This window comes from Doryrhamphus excisus, linkage group LG2 (assembly GCF_037039965.1).
Source record: "Doryrhamphus excisus strain RoL-2023G ecotype Guam linkage group LG2, RoL_Dexc_Guam_v1.1, whole genome shotgun sequence".
Lineage (NCBI taxonomy): Eukaryota > Metazoa > Chordata > Actinopteri > Syngnathiformes > Syngnathidae > Doryrhamphus > Doryrhamphus excisus.
Genome location: NC_136358.1, coordinates 15,386,111 through 15,404,443, shown reverse-complemented (window position 1 = coordinate 15,404,443; position 18,333 = coordinate 15,386,111). Strand labels below are relative to the sequence as shown.

Genomic DNA, 18,333 nt, shown 5'->3' with positions numbered 1-18,333 from the left:
TTTCGTTTTACCCAATTGCCCAATAAAGAAAAATAGCATGAGGCCACAAAACATACGTTTAAAACAATGTCTTATAAACTCAGACAACAGAATACAACAAATAGGTAGGGTTATGTAGGATTATCATGTTGGTTCAACCTCACTACCTGACGCCTGAACAAACGTGTAGCACAGTGAATTGACAAACTGCTTCTTTTAGCTGGCGACAAACAGCTTGCCAGCATGCCAATTCGGAGTCTCCCATGGTTTTGGCCGTCAAATTTGCAGGGACTTTGTGTGTATCAAAGTAGTTCAGAAAAGACGAGTTGATGGAGTACTCTTGCTAGTATTAGAAATAAACGTAAATACACTGAGCCTCTCCTGCCTTCCTCGTGCTCATCCAATCACCAGTCAGAACTCAGCTAGGATGCATTCATGGTCTCACACAAAGTTGGATTTTTTTAAAAATGACGTGCATTTTCCCCACTCGGGTGTTAAAAATATTCGAGCATTGCAAAGGGAGCCACATGCACCTCTGGAGCCGTGGATTGCTGACCCCTGACCACGTTAATACGGGTTATCGCGCTCATTGCTCGTTGCCCTCTGTACCTGGGAGGAGTTATTACAATGGGCAAAGGGTAAGCAGTGCTATTTGAGCACATTTAAATTACGCACACTTAACTATATTTGTTCAGCCAGAGGGATCAAACACAAGTGACAGAAGTGGAAACATAGTCTCATTTGACAAAAAAATGAACCCGAATGCTGCAAGTCACTCCGTCCCTCTTAGTGACGGGACTAGAATGCCATTGATAGGACTGGGCACATACGCAGATCCCCGCACGGTAAGAATCATTGCACTTGATAATATATCAAATAAGCTTAATTTTCTAAAATAATCTTTGACTGTTTTTTTTTTCACAGACCCCTAAAGAGACAGCATATAAGGCTGTGAAACTGGCTATAGAAACAGGATACAGACACATTGATGGAGCTTTGGTTTACTTCAATGAACATGAGGTTGGACAAGCAATCAGGGACAAAATAGCTGATGGAACTGTGAAAAGACAGGATATCTTCTACTGTGGAAAGGTTTGCGTGATATTATAGTGTGTTACCTTTAAATAAGGACTGATTTTGTTCATATACACTTTATTATGCAGCTGTGGAACACATTCCATCCACCAGAACTGGTCCGGCATGCTTTGGAGAAAACCTTGAAGACATTGCAACTGGATTATGTTGACTTATACATTGTTGAGATGCCCACAGCGTTTAAGGTATTAGGTAACAGTATAAATACAAGTTGAAGAAGAGAAATGTATTGCTATTTGTTGCTTTTCTAAAGCCAGGAGATAACTTCTACCCAAAAGATGCGGACGGGAAGCACATTTATCATGAGACGGATCTTTGTGCAACTTGGGAAGTAAGTATTAGTGCAGCCCTGCGGTCTGGGTGAAATTCTTCTAAAGGTCATTGCACAATACTACAAATTCCTCATTTTACTCAATTTACTCAAAGTCATGTGGACCTATGTGTGGGGAGCATTTTCCTTGCTTAAACTGCTCTTTTTCCTCCCGGAAAGGCTATGGAGGCATGCAAAGACGCAGGGTTGGTGAAATCTCTCGGAGTGTCCAACTTTAACAAGAGACAGTTGGAGTTACTCCTCAACAAGCCAGACCTGAAACACAAACCGGTGTCAAACCAGGTGCAAATATTGACACTGCACAATTCTAATGATGCTTGCTAGGCAAGCTGTTGATAAGCCCTTCTCCACTCAGGTTGAATGCCATCCTTATTTCACTCAACCGAAGTTGCTGGAGTACTGCAGGAATAATGACATTGTCATTGTGGGATACAGCCCATTAGGGACATCTAGAGATGCATCCTGGTATTGCAGACAAGCGACATTCAATTCAGTTCTATTGCAAAAGGATTATGTGCAATTAAGATGTACTTTAAAATGCAAACAGGGTTAACTTAACCTGCCCCCCACTCTTGGAGGATGAGCTGCTTGTGTCACTGGCTACAAAGTACAACAAGACTCCAGCTCAGGTTGCACTCAGGTTCAACATGCAAAGAGGGGTTGCAGTTATCCCAAAGAGCTTCAGCCCTCATCGTATAAAGGAGAACTTCCAGGTTTTGTTTCATGAAGCAAGAATTGTGAAGCACTGCAATGTCTAAATTGGAATTTGTCTGGTGTCTGCAATCCAGATATTCGACTTCTGCCTCTCTGAGGAGGACATGAAGGCCATTGAGGGCTTGAACAAAAATATTCGCTTTGTGGAGCTCCTGATGTGAGTAAACATGCATGAATATATGTTCTAATGGGCAATAAAATAAACATAATAATAACAAAATATCTCTTCTTCATCCAACAGGTGGTCCGATCACCCTGAGTACCCATTTCATGATGACTACTAAACAACAATTCATAGAAGTAAATAAGTCTGCTCAATGAATTAGAATATCTTTGAAAATGTCAGTACAATTCAAAAAGTGAAAATCTTATTATTCTATACATCCACTGCACAGTAAAATCTCTCAAGAATACATGTTCTTAATTTATTAATAATGTGTTGATTATACAGTATTTCATAGTTAATAAAACCACCAAATGAAATATCCCATTAGATCTGGAAAAGTTGTCAAACAACAATAATGATATTCTCATGTTTTACTGTTTGTATTGTTATTAACCATTATTTTCGTTTCTTTTTTTAAGGTGCGAAGACAAGTATGTTCATTCCTATGTTACACATTTCATTTATGGTAATTATCTATTATAATATTCTGTCTACACTGTCCACTTTCCCCATTGTGGGACTAATAAAGGCTTATAGTGGTATTTTATTTTCTTTATTGTCCCAGGCCTTCAGGGCCAAAAGCTGATTGTGATATTATGCTGTGCACCTCCACGTCGCTCGGTGTCGCTCGCGAGCACGTCGGCTAAATGTGACAACCACCGCTAGCAAACAACAGCTACAAGGCGACTTTAAATTATTTTAAAAAGAGCCCACAACTCACGCAGTTCGATGTTTGCATTTCACTCGCACAGAGAACAAATAAACTCATCGCAATGTGATAAATTAGCCTCGTAAGGCGGCGTTTTCAGACACAAATAATGTTAGCTGCGCAACGAGCTGTAGCTAAGCTAAACCACAGTAGCCTCAAGCTAGCCCTCCCCCCTACCCGTCAATGAATGGCGATGGCCAGGAAAGGCGTCACTCAACAAGCTACTTGCTCGGATGCAGAATGGTGGGTTTTATAGAATTTTAAACATAAACGTCGCATTCCTTTGAGATTTGTATTTTACTCAAATCCCATTCGGTGTGAGTAACTTGACTAGAAATGCATCACCAGGATGAGATCATGTGTTACATAGCTACACAGACGGAGCTAGGTTAGCTTAGCAGTAGTAGAGCTAACATTGCTATCATGGATTGTGTTTGTTTATGTTGACAAGAAGACAAGTAGTTGGTAGTCCAACTCGTTTGGATTATTGAAGCCATGGTGGTGAACTGACCCTGCCCTCTGTCCCGATTAGGAGAGGCGACACATCCACAAATCCACGCTTGCATGAATGCTGGAGCAACGTTAAAACCACCATTGTCTTCACACAGCACCCATCCTAACGTCATTGACGTGGTTTTAACGAAGGAAGGTGATAGTAGACATGGAGGAAGTTCCACAAGACGAGGAACATTTGGATTTATAATTATGACCTGGTGAAAGCCACTCGGGGACATATTTGCAGCGTATAGACAATAATATATGATCAACATGTCTGCAATTGGCGAGTTTGTGCCTCCTCCCGAATGTCCGGTTTTTGAGCCAAGTTGGGAGGATTTCTCGGACCCCCTTGGATTCATCAACAAGATCCGACCCATCGCAGAGAAAACCGGCATCTGTAAGATCAGACCACCTGAGGTAAAACCCAAACACCCACGACAGATGACATGACTATATTTGTTAATATCCACTAAACTCTGCATTACATTAGTTTACAATGGGCCTGCTTGTTTTAGCAAAACACGACCACTTCCCACCACTCTAATTAGAGGTCACAAAAGGCATATTGATTATTTGACATTTTAATGACATGCTTTTATTAAATATACAGAAAAAATGTAAAAGATGAAAAACAGTGGCAAATTATCAACTCGTGATTGCCGTTTTTGTGCCGGGCTAGCTAATTTACGTTAGCGACATAAACTCGACGTTGGGCCTCAGGTAGCACCGTCGCTTCTTCTTCCAACCTAACATCTATGCAGTGCTACGCACACCAAAAGCAACAATTGTGCGCTTTATTCTTCTTTCGTGTTAATTTCTCAACCTTGTTTAATGACGCGAGTGGACCTTTAATGACAGAAACAGAAGCACTAGATATAAGTGGGTGGGTCCACAAGCGACCACAACGTATTTCCAAGTCATCATTTAAAACGTATTAAAGGGTTTCTAAACATAATAAAGACTGATTGATTTTTTATTTGCGTTTGGATGTGTCATTTCCTCATTGTTGCTCTTCTATCAGGACTGGCAGCCTCCGTTTACGTGCGACGTGCGTCACTTCCGGTTTACGCCTCGTGTGCAACGGCTGAATGAACTTGAGGTGAGTAGAGTACACACAGCATCCACACACAGTACTTGGGAGATCAAGGGTGTTTACAAATGTTCCAAACACAGACATTATTTAGAAATCATCAAAAACATGCAGTGGGAAATGCCAAGCGCTACAGGATCCAAAACATTTTGCTACAAGTGTGCAAAAGTACTAAGGCCAGGTGTTTAACAAAGACATAGGAAATTGTACTTCCTTCTGTTACCACATGACTGCACTCTATTTGTGTTGGTGGGGGGGGGGGGTAGATGACATCATCATCCAATTTGCATAACTGGCCATAATGCAAGAATAAAACCTGCTGTTTTGTGGAGGGGACATTCTGGGCTTTCCAGTGGTACTGTATATTAGGGGTGTCCAAAGTGGGGCCCGGGGGCCGCTGTTTTTTTTTTTTATTGACCTGTGACACACTCTAAATATATGATAAAACAAGAAAAGTGGGAAAAAACAAAAAGAGGACATAAATGAATAGATACAGAGGATATAAATGAAGACATAATATAAGGAGAATAAAGTCATTATTCATTCATTCATTTTTTACCGCTTATCTTCACGAGGGTCGCGTGGGGGTGCTGGAGCCTATCCCAGCTGTCTTCGGGCGAGAAGCGGGATACACCCTGGACTGGTGGCCAGCCAATCACAGGGCACATATAGACAAACAACCATTCACACTCACATTCATACCTATGGACAATTTGGAGTCGACAGTTAACCTAGCATGTTTTTGGAATGTGGGAAGAAACCGGAGTACCTGTAGAGACCCCAGAGATGGCCGAGGGTGGGATTGAACAGGTCTGTGCGCTAACCACTCGCCCACCGCGCAGCCCTGGTTGAAATATGAAAGACTAAAAATGTAATGTTCTATAATATTGTGAGAAACAAAACAAAGTTGCAATTTTTGGAACTGTATGGTGGGTAAAAGTTATAATATGATAATAAAGTCAGAATATTATGAGAGTAAAGAAAAAAAAGTAGAAGTAGAAAAAAGACAGCAGAAATGAAAAAAGGGCGACAAATAGAGAAAATCCTATTCAATCATACTAATAATATGCTTTGAAGCAGGTGGTTTTTTTTTATTTTAATTTTTTCGTCATGGGTTGGTTTAGAATATGTAAAAGTGGCCCCCATCTGTTGATGCTTCAGGATGTGGCCCTCCGTGGAAAAAGTTTGGACACCCCTACTGTATCTTGAGATTGAAATTGAAACAGAAGAGTCGCGGTCCCACCAGTACATATTCATAGGAAAAACAAGCATCTTCCAGTTGTCAGTACTCGCAAAATGTGAGGCAGAGTGTTTACTTAATCAATCACATCATCGCCATAAAAAGTTATGTATGCTACCTTCTGGCCTTGTTTTGTGCATATGCAATCTTTTATGAATTAACCCCCAATTATTGGTGGGTGGGGCGTTTCAGGATTTGTAACCATGTAAGACATCGAACTAGGGATGGGTGTATTGTGCTATACATTGCAACATATTACGTTAATGTTATGTGTATCTACATTTTTCTGGGCCTCACGATGGGGGAAAATCAGTGAACCATGGATAATTTCACATAAACGCCATGGTTTTATATGGTTTCTATTCTCTCCCCCAGGCGCTCACTCGTGTGAAGCTCAACTTCCTGGATCAAATCGCAAAGTTCTGGGAGCTGCAGGGATCCAAGATTCGTTTCCCGCACGTGGAGAGGAAGGTCCTGGACCTCTATCAACTCAGCAAGGTAAGACTGGGGACATTATCTTATGTTTTCAAACCTTATTTAGACTTAGACTTCAAATTGCCAATGAAATGTTGTTGCTTGGCTTCCATATTACACCAGACTAACAAAAGAAAGAATGAAACTTTATTTACAACTGAACTTCCATTTGTGTAGCGGTAGACGTAAACATTCATGTTGTTTCCCATACATCTAATATCTTACTATATTGATAAACAGATGCCTGTATCAGTGGTGGTCCACATTCACTTTTGGCAGGCCGTGACAAATTACCGTATTTTCTGGACTACAAGTGGCTCCGGAGTATAAGTCACACAAGGCCAAAAATGCATAATTAGGTAGAAAAAAACATACATAAGTCGCACTGGAGTATAAGTCACATTTTTTTGCGGGTAATTTATTTTCCAAACTACTTGACCAAAACAGACATTACGTCCTCTTGGAAGGCAAGTTCTAACAATAAAAGAATAGAGAACAGGCTGAATAGGTGTAAGATATGCTAACACAATGGTTATTCAGCTACGCAAAAAATAAACATGAACAGAAAAGGTGTCCAGTGTTTATGTAACATAAACACTTCTTTCATTTATTAGTCGCTCTGGAGTATAAGTTGCAGGAACAGCCAACCTATGAAAAAAAGTGCAACTTGTATTCCGGAAAATACGGTATTTTTATTATATTCTTAATTCTTTTTTAATTCAATTGTGCAAGTAACAATATGTTGCTTCTTAATGTAACTTTGTTAAGCGTGTTATCATTACTATTGTGTTTAGGTTGTGTCATCCGAAGGAGGCTTTGAAACGGTATGTAAAGAGAAGAGTTGGTCCAAAGTGAGCAGCCGAATGGGCTTCCCAGCTGGGAAAGGGACTGGTTCACTACTGCGCTCCCACTACGAGAGGATCCTCTACCCATATGAGCTCTTCCAGTCGGGAGCCACTTTGACTGTAAGTGCGATTTAATTAAAGTGTTTTGTCTTTTTCGTTCAGTCGTGTTGATTAATTTTCTCTAATCAGGGCATCCAACGTCTTTACGAGGAGGGTGACGACTGCGAGGAAGTTGATGAGGGAGTGGGTGAAGAGGCGGCAGAAGAGGACGATCAGGAGGAGGAAGAGGACAAAGACGGGGAGTTTGATGCTGCACAGACAAAAGAGCGTCCTTTACCTGAAAGACGCTCCAGGCGCCTTAAATCAGAGGTTAGCTTGTGCTACTCTCCAGACTATTTTTTTTTTTTTTTTGAGCAAGAACATGTTCACTTTTGTTGTCTCACTTCAGAGGGAAAACAAGGAGCCAAAAGGACTCAAACTGTTTGGTACGAGCCCCAAGATGATGGATTTGGAGATTGTGTCAGCAGGTAGGAGATAATTTGAACTTCCTGCATTTTTCTCCCTGCTTCATGTGTAATTTTTGTCCTCAAGAAGACGACGGCTACAACAAGAAGCATCGTCACCTCAAAGCTCAAGCCTTTGCCATCAAAATGAGGCCGCGCAAGGAGACCCTGGAGGTCAACTTTGTGAGTGGCAGACACAGTTTCCCCACAAAACGTTGCTTTGCTGTTCTTGTAATTTTACAATTTTATAACACAACCGCCCAGATTGACCTCTACTTCTGCCTGATGTGCGGGCGAGGCGACGAGGAGGACCGTCTCCTGTTATGCGATGGCTGCGACGACAGCTATCACACCTTCTGTCTGATTCCGCCTCTGCATGATGTGCCCAAGGGGGACTGGCGCTGCCCCAAGTGTGTGGCAGAGGTAAAATAAGCACTGACATCTCTGCACAGGGTAATACTGTATGTGTATTACTTGTTCTATAATCCTCTTGTTCTCTTTTATTTCTGCAGGAATGCAGTAAACCAAGAGAGGCGTTCGGCTTTGAGCAGGCTGTGAGGGAATACTCCCTGCAGAGCTTCGGAGAAATGGCCGACCAGTTCAAGTCGGATTATTTCAACATGCCAGTTCATGTATGTAAAGAAGTATGTCATAGCTTCTGAAGAGCACACATCACCACAAGAGATGGTTTTCACGAGCTCCGCTGTGTGGCTGCAGATGGTCCCCACTGAGCTGGTAGAGAAAGAGTTTTGGCGCCTGGTGAGCAGCATTGAGGAGGACGTCATCGTGGAGTACGGAGCCGACATCAGTTCCAAGGACGTGGGCAGCGGGTTCCCGGTCAGGGATGGCAAGAGGAGGCTGCTGGGAGATGAAGAGGTGAGACCACTGCATATAAGTAGCATCTTAGCATTAAGAATGTAATATTGGCAAAAAACGGCTTAAATAAAATGCATGTTAGCATTGATAGCGTACCTCCTGGTCGCTATCATCAATGTAACCTTACTGACACCCAGAGACTAGTGTAGAAAGCTCCACTGCCGCTGTTTATAATTGAGAAGAGCTTAACGATGCACTTCAATTGCTTTATTAAAAAGCAGAGAACACAGGAGCTGCTGTCTCTCCCACTCTCTACACTGCTAACCTGGTGCTAGCATTCAACCAACTAACAGTCAACCGTAAAATATGAATATTTTTAAATTGAATAATGGCCCATATTTAACCACGAAACAGCAATATTTTATTATGAAATAAAAAACCCTTTTGAGTGATGGCACAATGTTCAAATACAGTGAATGACTGTGTCATATTGATCAGAATATAAGACAGATTTTTTTCTCCTGTGACAATAATGTCTTCAAAAGATGAGTTGTACTATAATCGTGGTCTCGAGCCTTTATACATGCAGACCACCTTATATTCTTATATTCAGGTCAAGGCAGTATTAATCAAAAATAAAATACTGCTTTAAATAGTGCTTAGCACATCTTCACCTACAGTACATGGGGCTGGTTTTAGCACATCAAAGTGGCTTCAACATCCTTCACTTATTTTGTATGTGGCCCTTGGTGGGAAATTTTGGACCTTCCTGACTTCAATTACTTCAAGTTGGATGTTAGAGCGCTGTGTGTTGCCTTGGCGTCCACCTGACAGTGTACAAAGAGTTCTTTCGAGATGATTTTTAATCCGACTAAATGTCTCCTGTTAGGAGTATGCCAACTCCGGTTGGAATCTGAACAACATGCCCGTGCTGGAGCAGTCTGTTCTTGCTCACATCAATGTGGACATCTCGGGTATGAAGGTGCCGTGGCTCTACGTAGGCATGTGTTTCTCCTCTTTCTGCTGGCACATTGAGGACCACTGGAGTTACTCCATCAATTTCCTCCACTGGTGAGGCCATGCAATGCTCAGTATAACATTGGTGTGTTGTCAAAAGCACCCATTTGAGCGCCTTTTTGTTTGTAAGGGGCGAGCCAAAGACCTGGTATGGCGTGCCAGCATCCGCAGCAGAGCAGCTGGAGGCCGTTATGAAGAAGTTAGCTCCCGAGCTGTTTGAATCCCAGCCTGACCTCCTCCATCAGCTTGTCACCATCATGAACCCCAACGTCCTCATGGAGCATGGCGTGCCTGTATGTGACTTATTGTATATAATAATTCAGGACCATCTATGGACCAGCTATGGATAACGTGTTTGTTTGTCATTCTCTTCAGGTGTACAGGACCAATCAATGTGCAGGGGAGTTTGTGGTGACCTTCCCTAGAGCGTACCATAGTGGTTTCAACCAGGGCTACAATTTTGCAGAGGCTGTTAACTTCTGCACGGCTGACTGGGTGAGACAGAGTTCTTCTTCATTTAAAAGAGGAACGACCAACCCCCCCCCCCCCCCCCCCCACCACCACCACCCACCCCCTCGCCCCCCACCCCTCCACACACACAGTCGTCATCTGTGATTGTTTTATTCTTTCACAGTTACCCATGGGCCGCCAGTGTGTGGCCCACTATCGCCGCCTGCACCGCTACTGCGTCTTCTCTCACGACGAGCTACTGTGCAAGATGGCCGCTGACCCGGAGAGCCTCGACGTAGAGCTGGCCGCCGCTGTCGTCAAGGAGATGGAGGAGATGATGGAGGAGGAGGTGCAGCTCAGAAAGGCAGTACAGGAAACGGTAAGTTATTTGGATAATGTTTTGCATCTTCTCGGTTTACAATGGCGTCCGTTTGCCTGCAGGGGGTGCTGTCGACTGAGCAGGAGGTTTTTGAGTTGGTGCCTGACGACGAGCGCCAGTGCCACAAATGCAAGACCACCTGCTTCCTGTCTGCTCTGACCTGCTCGTGTAGTCCTGATCGGCTGGTTTGTCTCCATCATGCAGCAGATCTCTGTGACTGCCCTCTCAGCAACAAGTGCCTCAGGCAGGCCTTTGTTCGTCATATATTTAGCTGCTAGCAAACCTTTACTTACTGTGTTGTTCTTCTGATTTCAGGTATCGCTATGATCTGGAGGAATTTCCGACCATGCTGTATGGTGTGAAGAATCGTGCGCAGTCATATGACACCTGGGCAAAGAGGGTCAATGAGGCCTTTGCTGCAGACCAGAAAAACAAGAAAGGTCTCTACTTAACTGCTACACCTTGAATTAACCTGATTATATGTTTGTTTACTTCATTTTTCTCTCTCTCGCTTAGATCTAATTGAGCTTAAAGTTTTGCTGGAGGACGCTGAAGACAGGAAGTACCCGGAGAATTCTTTGTTGCGCTTCTTGAGGGAGATGGTGAAAGAGGCCGAGACGTGCTCCTCTGTAGCCCAGCTGCTGCTCAGTCGCAAGCAGAGACACAGGTAGGTTGACGTTCACTGTTCAAGCAGTGTATGGACCCAGTAGAATACTTGGCACACACAAAGTGACATCTTTTTTGCTTGATTTCACAGCAGCCGCCTGCGTTCGGAGAACAGCCGGACTCGCAGCAAGCTGACTGTGGATGAGCTGAAGGCCTTTGTGGAGCAGCTTTACAGGCTGCCTTGCATCATCAGCCAGGCCCGACAAGTCAAGGTCAGGCCCGACAAACTTTTTTTATAAATCAATGTCTCAATTCAGATTAAGAATGCTCTCAATCATGTCATATTCACACTATTTTGAAGACTAAACCATAGAAATTGTTACAGAAGCTAATATAATACTGTATCTCTTCATAGGAGTTGCTGGAGAATGTGGAGGACTTTCACGAGCGAGCCCAAGTTGCGCTAGCAGATGAGCTACCTGATTCCTCCAAGCTCCAGGCACTATTGGACCTCGGCAGCGGGCTGGATGTGGAGCTACCCGAGCTTCCCCGGCTCAAACAGGAGCTCCAGCAGGCCCGTTGGCTCGATGAGGTCAGCCTCCTAGAAGCTATTAATATAAACCTAAGAATCATTTTAGAGTCTGCGTGTAACGTCTGTGTCACACACACCAGGTCCGCATCACCCTGGCAGAGCCTCATCGTGTCACACTGGAGCTCATGAAGAGGCTGATTGATTCTGGGGTGGGCCTGGCGCCCCATCACGCTGTGGAGAAGGCGATGGCTGAGCTGCAGGAGATCCTGACAGTCTCAGAGAGATGGGAGGACAAGGCTCGCGCCTGCTTGCAGGCCAGGTAATTACACACATCATTGCATACAAACAACAGAAACCTAAAAGCGGCACATTGAGTCATTCCTGCCTGTCTTTTATTAAACAAGGCCTCGACACAGCATGATGACCTTAGAGAGTATTGTGATCGAGGCCAGGAACATTCCAGCATACCTACCTAATATTTTGGCTCTACGAGAGGCCCTGCAGAAAGCCAAAGAATGGACGGCCAAGGTGGAGGCTATTCAGGTACAGTGTGCATTCTCATGAATACCAGAATGATTAAGTTAATTTTTGGATGGATGACAAAGCCATTTTTCCACACATAGCGTGGTGGTAGCTATGCCTACCTGGAGCAATTGGAGAGTCTGCTGGCCCGGGGACGCTCCATCCCAGTCCGGCTTGACCCACTGGCCCAGGTGGAGTCTCAGGTGGCTTCAGCGCGAGCATGGAGGGAGAGGACCGCTCGCACGTTCCTCAAGAAGAACTCAACATACACGCTACTCCAGGTGAGGCGGGTACATTTCATTTGTGGTCGTACATGTGTGGTAATTTGTGTTGTCCTCTCAGGTTCTGAGTCCTCGTGTGGACATCGGTGTTTACGGTAACAGCAAGAGCAAGCGGAAGCGAGTCAGAGAGATCATGGAGAAGGAGAGAGGAGGCTTCGACCCCGACGCCTTGAGCGAACTGGATGAGAACCGGGAGGAGGCGCGAGACCCCTCCGCTGTGGTCGCCGCCTTCAAAGCCAAGGAGCAAAAAGAGGTGGAGGCCATCCATTCCCTCCGTGCTGCCAACTTGGCCAAGATGGCCATGGCCGACCGCATCGAAGAGGTCAAGTTCTGCTTGTGTCGCAAGACGGCGAGCGGTTTCATGCTGCAGTGCGAGCTCTGCAAGGACTGGTTCCACGGCGTTTGCGTTCCTCTGCCTAAGACAGGGGCGCAGAAAAAGATAGGCGTTGGTTGGCAGAGCAATAGCAAGGACTCAAAATTCCTGTGCCCGCTGTGTCAGAGGTCGAGGCGGCCCAGGTTGGAGACCATCTTGTCTCTGCTGGTGTCGCTACAGAAGCTTCCAGTGCGTCTGCCAGAAGGAGAGGCCCTCCAGTGTTTGACTGAGAGGGCCATGAGTTGGCAGGTATGTACTGAAAATGACTACAAGTGTGTACTCTTGTGAACTAATCTTTGCCACCAGGACCGAGCACGCCAAGCTCTAGCCACTGATGAGCTGTCGTCCGCCTTGGCCAAGCTGTCCGTACTGAGCCAGCGCATGGTGGAGCAAGCTGCCCGGGAGAAGACGGAGAAGATCATCAATGCCGAGTTGCAAAAAGCTGCCGCCAATCCAGATTTACAGGTACCAGCACAATCCTGTGGAAGTCTCTCGATGGGCATCTTCTGTGGGACTCTGTTTGATCTATGTTGGGTTTTTTTCCCTCAGGGGCACATCCAGACCTTCCAGCAATCTGGCTTCAGCCGAGCCACATCACCTCGCCAGTCTGTGGACTATGATGACGAGGAGACCGACTCGGATGAAGACATCAGGGAGACGTACGGTTACGACACGAAGGTGAGACGGAGAGTTTCTGGAATGAGTGAGAGGTGTGGCTAGAGTCTAGCCGCTAGACCTAGTCTCCTTTCTTGCAGGACCCAGGTGAGGTCAAGCCCTACCTCTTCTGCGACGATGAGATCCCCGTCAAGTCCGAGGAGGTGGTTAGTCATATGTGGCCGACAGCCACACCCTCTTTCTGCGCTGAACACGCCTACTCGTCAGCCTCTAAGTCCATTGTGCAACGTGAGACTCCTCTCCTTCACCATTTGTGTTAGCATTCTCAAACATCTCACGGCTGGGAAAATGTTGCAGATGTGGGAACGCCAAGAAAGCAGCCCCGGAAGACCCCTTTGGTACCCCGGAGCTTGGAGCCACCCGTGCTTGAGTTGTCTCCACAGGCCAAAGCTCAGCTGGAAGAGCTGATGATGCTGGGTGACCTGCTGGAGGTGTCTCTGGATGAGACCCAGCACATCTGGAGGATCCTGCAGGCCACGCATCCTCCATTAGAGGAGAGATTCCTGCAGGTCATGGAGGTATGGAACTGATTTTGCTTTCTTAGCATCTCTGCTACATTTTTCCTAGATCTGCTTTTTCTCCACAGCCCGACGACGTTCCGATGGAGAAGTCGCTGAAAATTAAGATCAAGGATTCAGAGAAGAAGAGGAAACGGAAGCTGGAGCGTGCCGAGCATCACCACCATCACCATCACCACCACCACCACATGCTGATGACCACCGCCGGCGGAGCTGCCGCGGTTCTCGGGGAAGTGCGACCGTCTAAGTCCAAGGAACTGAAAAGGGCCGGCCTGGAGCTCGGCCTCGGGGGTAAAACCAAGAAGAAGAAGCTGAAACTGGGCCTGGAGAAGAACCGCGAGATGAAGCAACTGGCCAAACGGTTAGCCAAGGAGGAGAAAGAGAGGAAGAGGAAGGAGAAGGCGGCCGCCAAGGCAGAAGCCATCAGGGAAGGGCTGGAGAAGAGGAAGGAGAAGAAGATTTTGGACATTCCCTCCAAGTACGAGTGGTCCGGTGCTGAAGACTCCAATGATGAGAACGCCGTGTGCGCGGCTAAAAACTGTCAGAGACCGTGCAAAGACAAGGTGAGCACCTAACAGCTGAACATTCCCCTGTGCAGTACATGTGTCATCACGTTGGTGTTGGTAGGAAGTCACATTGCGCCAAAACACACGCTTGGTTTACATGTTAACAGAGGTCAGAGGTGAGCATGTGACACCTTACATGTAGTAATCAAGGTTAGGAATTACACAATGCTTCCATTTAACAACCCCATTGCTTTCCAGTGCAATTGTACCCTAAAAAAAACACTGTTTTGTTCACCGAGGCACACGATTACAGGTGTAGCAACAACAACATGTTTTACACGCTTTTCCTGGTTCTGTCATTACATAATTCACGTAAATAATTGGCCATGAAGCAAAACTTTTTCCGGAGTTTTCCAAAACTCAGTCAGTGTTTGTATGTGGACAGGTAAACTGAGCTTTGCACACATCACTGCACATCTACTACCTCACCATTGTTGATGAAGATGTATTATGGTAACGGTATGGGCTTATGAGGATGACAGTCCTATTATAACATGTTTGTGAGTGAGGACAAATGGGTAGCACCAGTTTAAAAAAAAAATAATAACGATAGCTCCATGTAGATCTATGGCGGTCTAATTTGTGATGGCCCGCCACAAATAAATGTATAGGAAACAGTGTTGTAGTTGTATGTCAGCCTTATAATATATCTAAAATATGTGGTTATACTGGATGACCCAATCGGTCTTGCGGGAAAGCATTTGTGCAAATCATTGCATCATCGATGCACAATGATTCGTGCATCATCACTAAATTATATATGTATAATAATAATTCTAATAAAATTATATATTCATACTTATTACAGTACATCTATATAAATACAAATATGCAATATGTGGTGCTGGAGCCTATCCCAGCTGTCGTTGGGCGAGAGGCGAGGTACACCCTGGACTGGTGGCCAGCCAATCACAGGGCACATATAGACAAACAACCATTCACACTCACATTCATACCTATGGACAATTTGGAGTGGCCAATTAACCTAGCATGTTTTTGGAATGTGGGAGGAAACCGGAGTACCCAGAGAAAACCCACGAATGCACGGGGAGAACATGCAAACTCCACACAGAGATGGCCGAGGGTGGAATTGAACCCTGGTTCTCCTAGCTGTGAGGTCTGAGCGCTAACCACTAGACCGCCATGCCGCCTCGTGCTAATCAACCTTGCAATATTCTGAAAAAAAGTAAAATAAATCAAAGTTTACAAAAGAATATATTGAGAAGTCAAACAAGCAGACTGTTCTCGTTGATGATTCTTAGAAAGAACACTTGTTTAAGCCTTTCGGGTCCAGGAAGACATGTTTACCTTGTTTGTAGTTTGAGTTAATAACAAACATTTCCCCTAAATGGCCATCATGGAACTTTATTGAATATCAACAGCTGATAACAGCACTGGAACACCTTAAGGAGAGTTACACATAACGTATTAACAGGCCAGGCGGCCATGGATCGCTACTGGCCACCAAGTTAACAAGTGGCCAGTCTGTGACAGCCAATCAGAGCACTGGAGTCAGTGGGTCTGCCTTAATGTACTTGAAGCGATGATATAATGAAAGCATGTGTGTGTTTATCGCTAATCTGGTTTCCATGCAGTATTATTAATATTTTTCTGCATTTTGTTCTATCAAGGTGGACTGGGTACAGTGTGACGGCGGCTGCGACGAGTGGTTCCACCAGGTATGCGTTGGCGTTTCCTGCGAAATGGCGGAGAACGAAGACTACATCTGCGAGGACTGCTCCCTCAAAGGGCCAAGACGGGGAGGAGGATGCGACGTGGTCGCGGAAGAGGAGGAGGAGGAGGAGGAGGCTGCACAGGAAAGCGTGGTGGTACTGGCGACACCGACTTTGCTGTCGTCCGGCGGCGGCGCCTCGTGGTCTCACGGCGCCACCGTCCTCACACATCTAAACACAGCGAGCTCGCAGGAGCCTCAGCAGAGCAGTTAGCGCCACCAGAGGCCTCAGAGACTCAATCCGGTATCCACTTGAAAGACTGCAGAGCATCCGAGAGAGAGGTTTTTAACTTCCTTTATCATGAAACTCCGACCTTCTTGGACCCAAGCGGAGTTTTAGCTCTTGAAGCATCCACCAGCTACAATACAACCCCAACAGATGTATCACCTTTAATTCAACGCATTACTGCAACCCTTCACACTAATGTCAATAGGACCCCTGGTTAGGCAAAGAAATGGTTGTAATGTAGTGGAATTATTTATAATGTACATAGCTTGAAAGCATTAAAATAATGGATTGTGGCTTTTTTTGTTTTCTCACCTTTTAATAAACTATTCCTAGTCAAACAATTATAATACACTGTACTGTAATTTTCTTGTTTTATTCTACATATTGTGTAATAAGGGTGTGAACCGTGGAAGTCTGTTCACCCCCACTGCCAGCCCCCCTCACCACTCCGAGTAAACTCTGGTACAAACTCGCTTCAGCCGCTTTCATCTAAATGATTAAACTTCGTAATGACGAGCAGAGAGAGAGTGGCATCCACAGTAATTAGGTTAACATTTGTTCTGATGTTCATTTACTTATGTACTTTTTAAATTTAACTTTCAATTACATGTTTTATTTTGTATTAAAAATATACAAAAAAGGCTCAGTTCTTAGCTACAATTAAAAGTATGATAATTTTTTTTGTAATATATTACAATTTTTTTTAACAAATGGAATTTTTTTAGTTTTTTTTGTTTTTTACAAATTAAAAATGTAACTTGTTTTTTTCATTTCCATACATACATACATAATGCAATATAATAACTTTTATACTATAATAATGCTACAAAAAATATTTTAAATAATTTTGTAATTACCAGTAATTGCACCAGTAAACTGGTGCAAATTCGCTTCAGCCACTTTCATCTAAATGATTAAACTCCGTAATGACCTGCAGAGAGTGGCATCCACAGTAATTAGGTTAACACTTGTTCCGATGTTCATGTACTTTTACTTTTTTTAAACTTTCAATTACATGTTTTATTTTGTATTAAAAATGTACAAAAAAGGCTCAGTTCTTAGCTATAATTAAAAGTATGATACATTTTATTGTAATATATTACTAATTTTATATATTATATTACTTACTTTTTTAATATAATATATAATATGCTACAAAAATATTTTTAATAATTTTGTAATTACCGGTAATTGCACCAGTAAACTCTAAACATCTAAATGATTAAACTCCGTAATGACCAGCAGAGAGAGTGGCATCCACAGTAATTAGGTTAACACTTGTTCCTATGTTCATGTACTTTTACTTTTTTTTAAACTTTCAATTCCATGTTTTATTTTGTATTAAAAATGTACAAAGAAGGCTCAGTTCTTAGCTATAATTAAAAGTATGGCACATTATATGGCAATATATTACTAATTTTTTTTAACAAATGTAATTATTTTGGATTGTTTTTTTTTACAAATTAAAAATATTTTTTTCATTTCCATACATAATACAATAATATAATAAATTTTATACTATAATAATGCTACAGCATTTTTTAATAATTTTGTAATTATTTTAAAGTATTTTTTGTTTTTTTTTGACAAATATTGCTTCTTTTCTTAGTTATAATTAAAGTACATAACATTTTACACTAGTGTAATACTATTAAAATAATGTTTTTAATGATTCAATATTTTATTTTTTTGTATTCTATTTGCATTATAGTATTAAAAATGTAATATTTCTCCAACTAAGGTGGTCCAGTGCAGTCAATTGATGCACTTTGCTCTTTCACATAACAGTACAGACAGTGGAGGCTGGCCTATGTTGAGCATTTTTAAAGCCCCCGCCTCCGACCACCCATTCCTCCCACGCACCCACCCACTTCTCTCACAGCACAAATTCTAAAACCTGAGCATTTACCGCAAAATTCCCTGCTGGAAGCACAGGTGTGAGACGCACAAGAGCAAGTGCAATGAAAGGTAAGGACATCTAATATTGTTGTCA

General features: G+C 43.6%; 2 protein-coding genes across 4 annotated transcripts; both read left to right on the top strand.

Moving 5' to 3' along the window:
• The first annotated feature begins 599 nt into the window (after positions 1-599).
• LOC131131859 (aldo-keto reductase family 1 member D1-like) lies at positions 600-2,827 on the top strand. The gene is made up of 10 exons (XM_058076830.2): positions 600-824; positions 904-1,071; positions 1,143-1,259; positions 1,328-1,405; positions 1,565-1,687; positions 1,761-1,870; positions 1,953-2,118; positions 2,194-2,276; positions 2,361-2,419; positions 2,705-2,827. Exons 1-9 carry the CDS (start codon positions 732-734, stop codon positions 2,401-2,403), a joined length of 981 nt encoding a protein of 326 aa, XP_057932813.1. The 5' UTR covers positions 600-731; the 3' UTR covers positions 2,404-2,419; positions 2,705-2,827.
• A 103-nt stretch (positions 2,828-2,930) lies between these two features.
• On the top strand, positions 2,931-16,880 carry kdm5a (lysine demethylase 5A). Of its 3 annotated transcripts, none has more exons than XM_058076821.2 (30): positions 2,931-3,237; positions 3,527-3,909; positions 4,514-4,591; positions 6,198-6,320; positions 7,091-7,261; positions 7,331-7,510; positions 7,590-7,668; positions 7,733-7,827; positions 7,909-8,067; positions 8,157-8,276; positions 8,362-8,520; positions 9,350-9,531; positions 9,608-9,770; positions 9,853-9,972; positions 10,112-10,306; positions 10,369-10,550; positions 10,622-10,746; positions 10,823-10,973; positions 11,064-11,184; positions 11,328-11,504; positions 11,585-11,763; positions 11,849-11,987; positions 12,068-12,247; positions 12,309-12,869; positions 12,927-13,085; positions 13,170-13,298; positions 13,376-13,523; positions 13,593-13,813; positions 13,882-14,376; positions 16,011-16,880. In XM_058076821.2, the coding sequence occupies exons 2-30, from the start codon at positions 3,754-3,756 to the stop codon at positions 16,323-16,325; spliced, it is 5,262 nt and encodes a 1,753-aa protein (XP_057932804.2). In that variant the 5' UTR covers positions 2,931-3,237; positions 3,527-3,753; the 3' UTR covers positions 16,326-16,880. The 3 variants fall into 3 exon arrangements, with proteins under 3 accessions (XP_057932804.2, XP_078654848.1, XP_057932805.2); XM_058076822.2 differs by having other exon boundaries at positions 2,932-3,237; positions 7,736-7,827; XM_078798722.1 differs by having other exon boundaries at positions 7,733-8,067.
• The last annotated feature ends 1,453 nt before the right edge of the window (positions 16,881-18,333 follow it).

What these genes read in the sequence shown, in the direction of transcription:
- LOC131131859 (XM_058076830.2), top strand. Translation starts at nt 732, where the DNA reads ATGAACCCGAATGCTGCAAGTCACTCCGTCCCTCTTAGTGACGGGACT. An exon ending in ATATCTTCTACTGTGGAAAG is followed by an intron (nt 1,072 to 1,142) that starts GTTTGCGTGATA and finishes TTTATTATGCAG; the next exon opens with CTGTGGAACACATTCCATCC. An exon ending in ACAAACCGGTGTCAAACCAG is followed by an intron (nt 1,688 to 1,760) that starts GTGCAAATATTG and finishes TTCTCCACTCAG; the next exon opens with GTTGAATGCCATCCTTATTT.
- kdm5a (XM_078798722.1), top strand. Translation starts at nt 3,754, where the DNA reads ATGATCAACATGTCTGCAATTGGCGAGTTTGTGCCTCCTCCCGAATGT. An exon ending in TCATGGAGCATGGCGTGCCT is followed by an intron (nt 9,771 to 9,852) that starts GTATGTGACTTA and finishes CATTCTCTTCAG; the next exon opens with GTGTACAGGACCAATCAATG. An exon ending in CAACATACACGCTACTCCAG is followed by an intron (nt 12,248 to 12,308) that starts GTGAGGCGGGTA and finishes TTGTCCTCTCAG; the next exon opens with GTTCTGAGTCCTCGTGTGGA.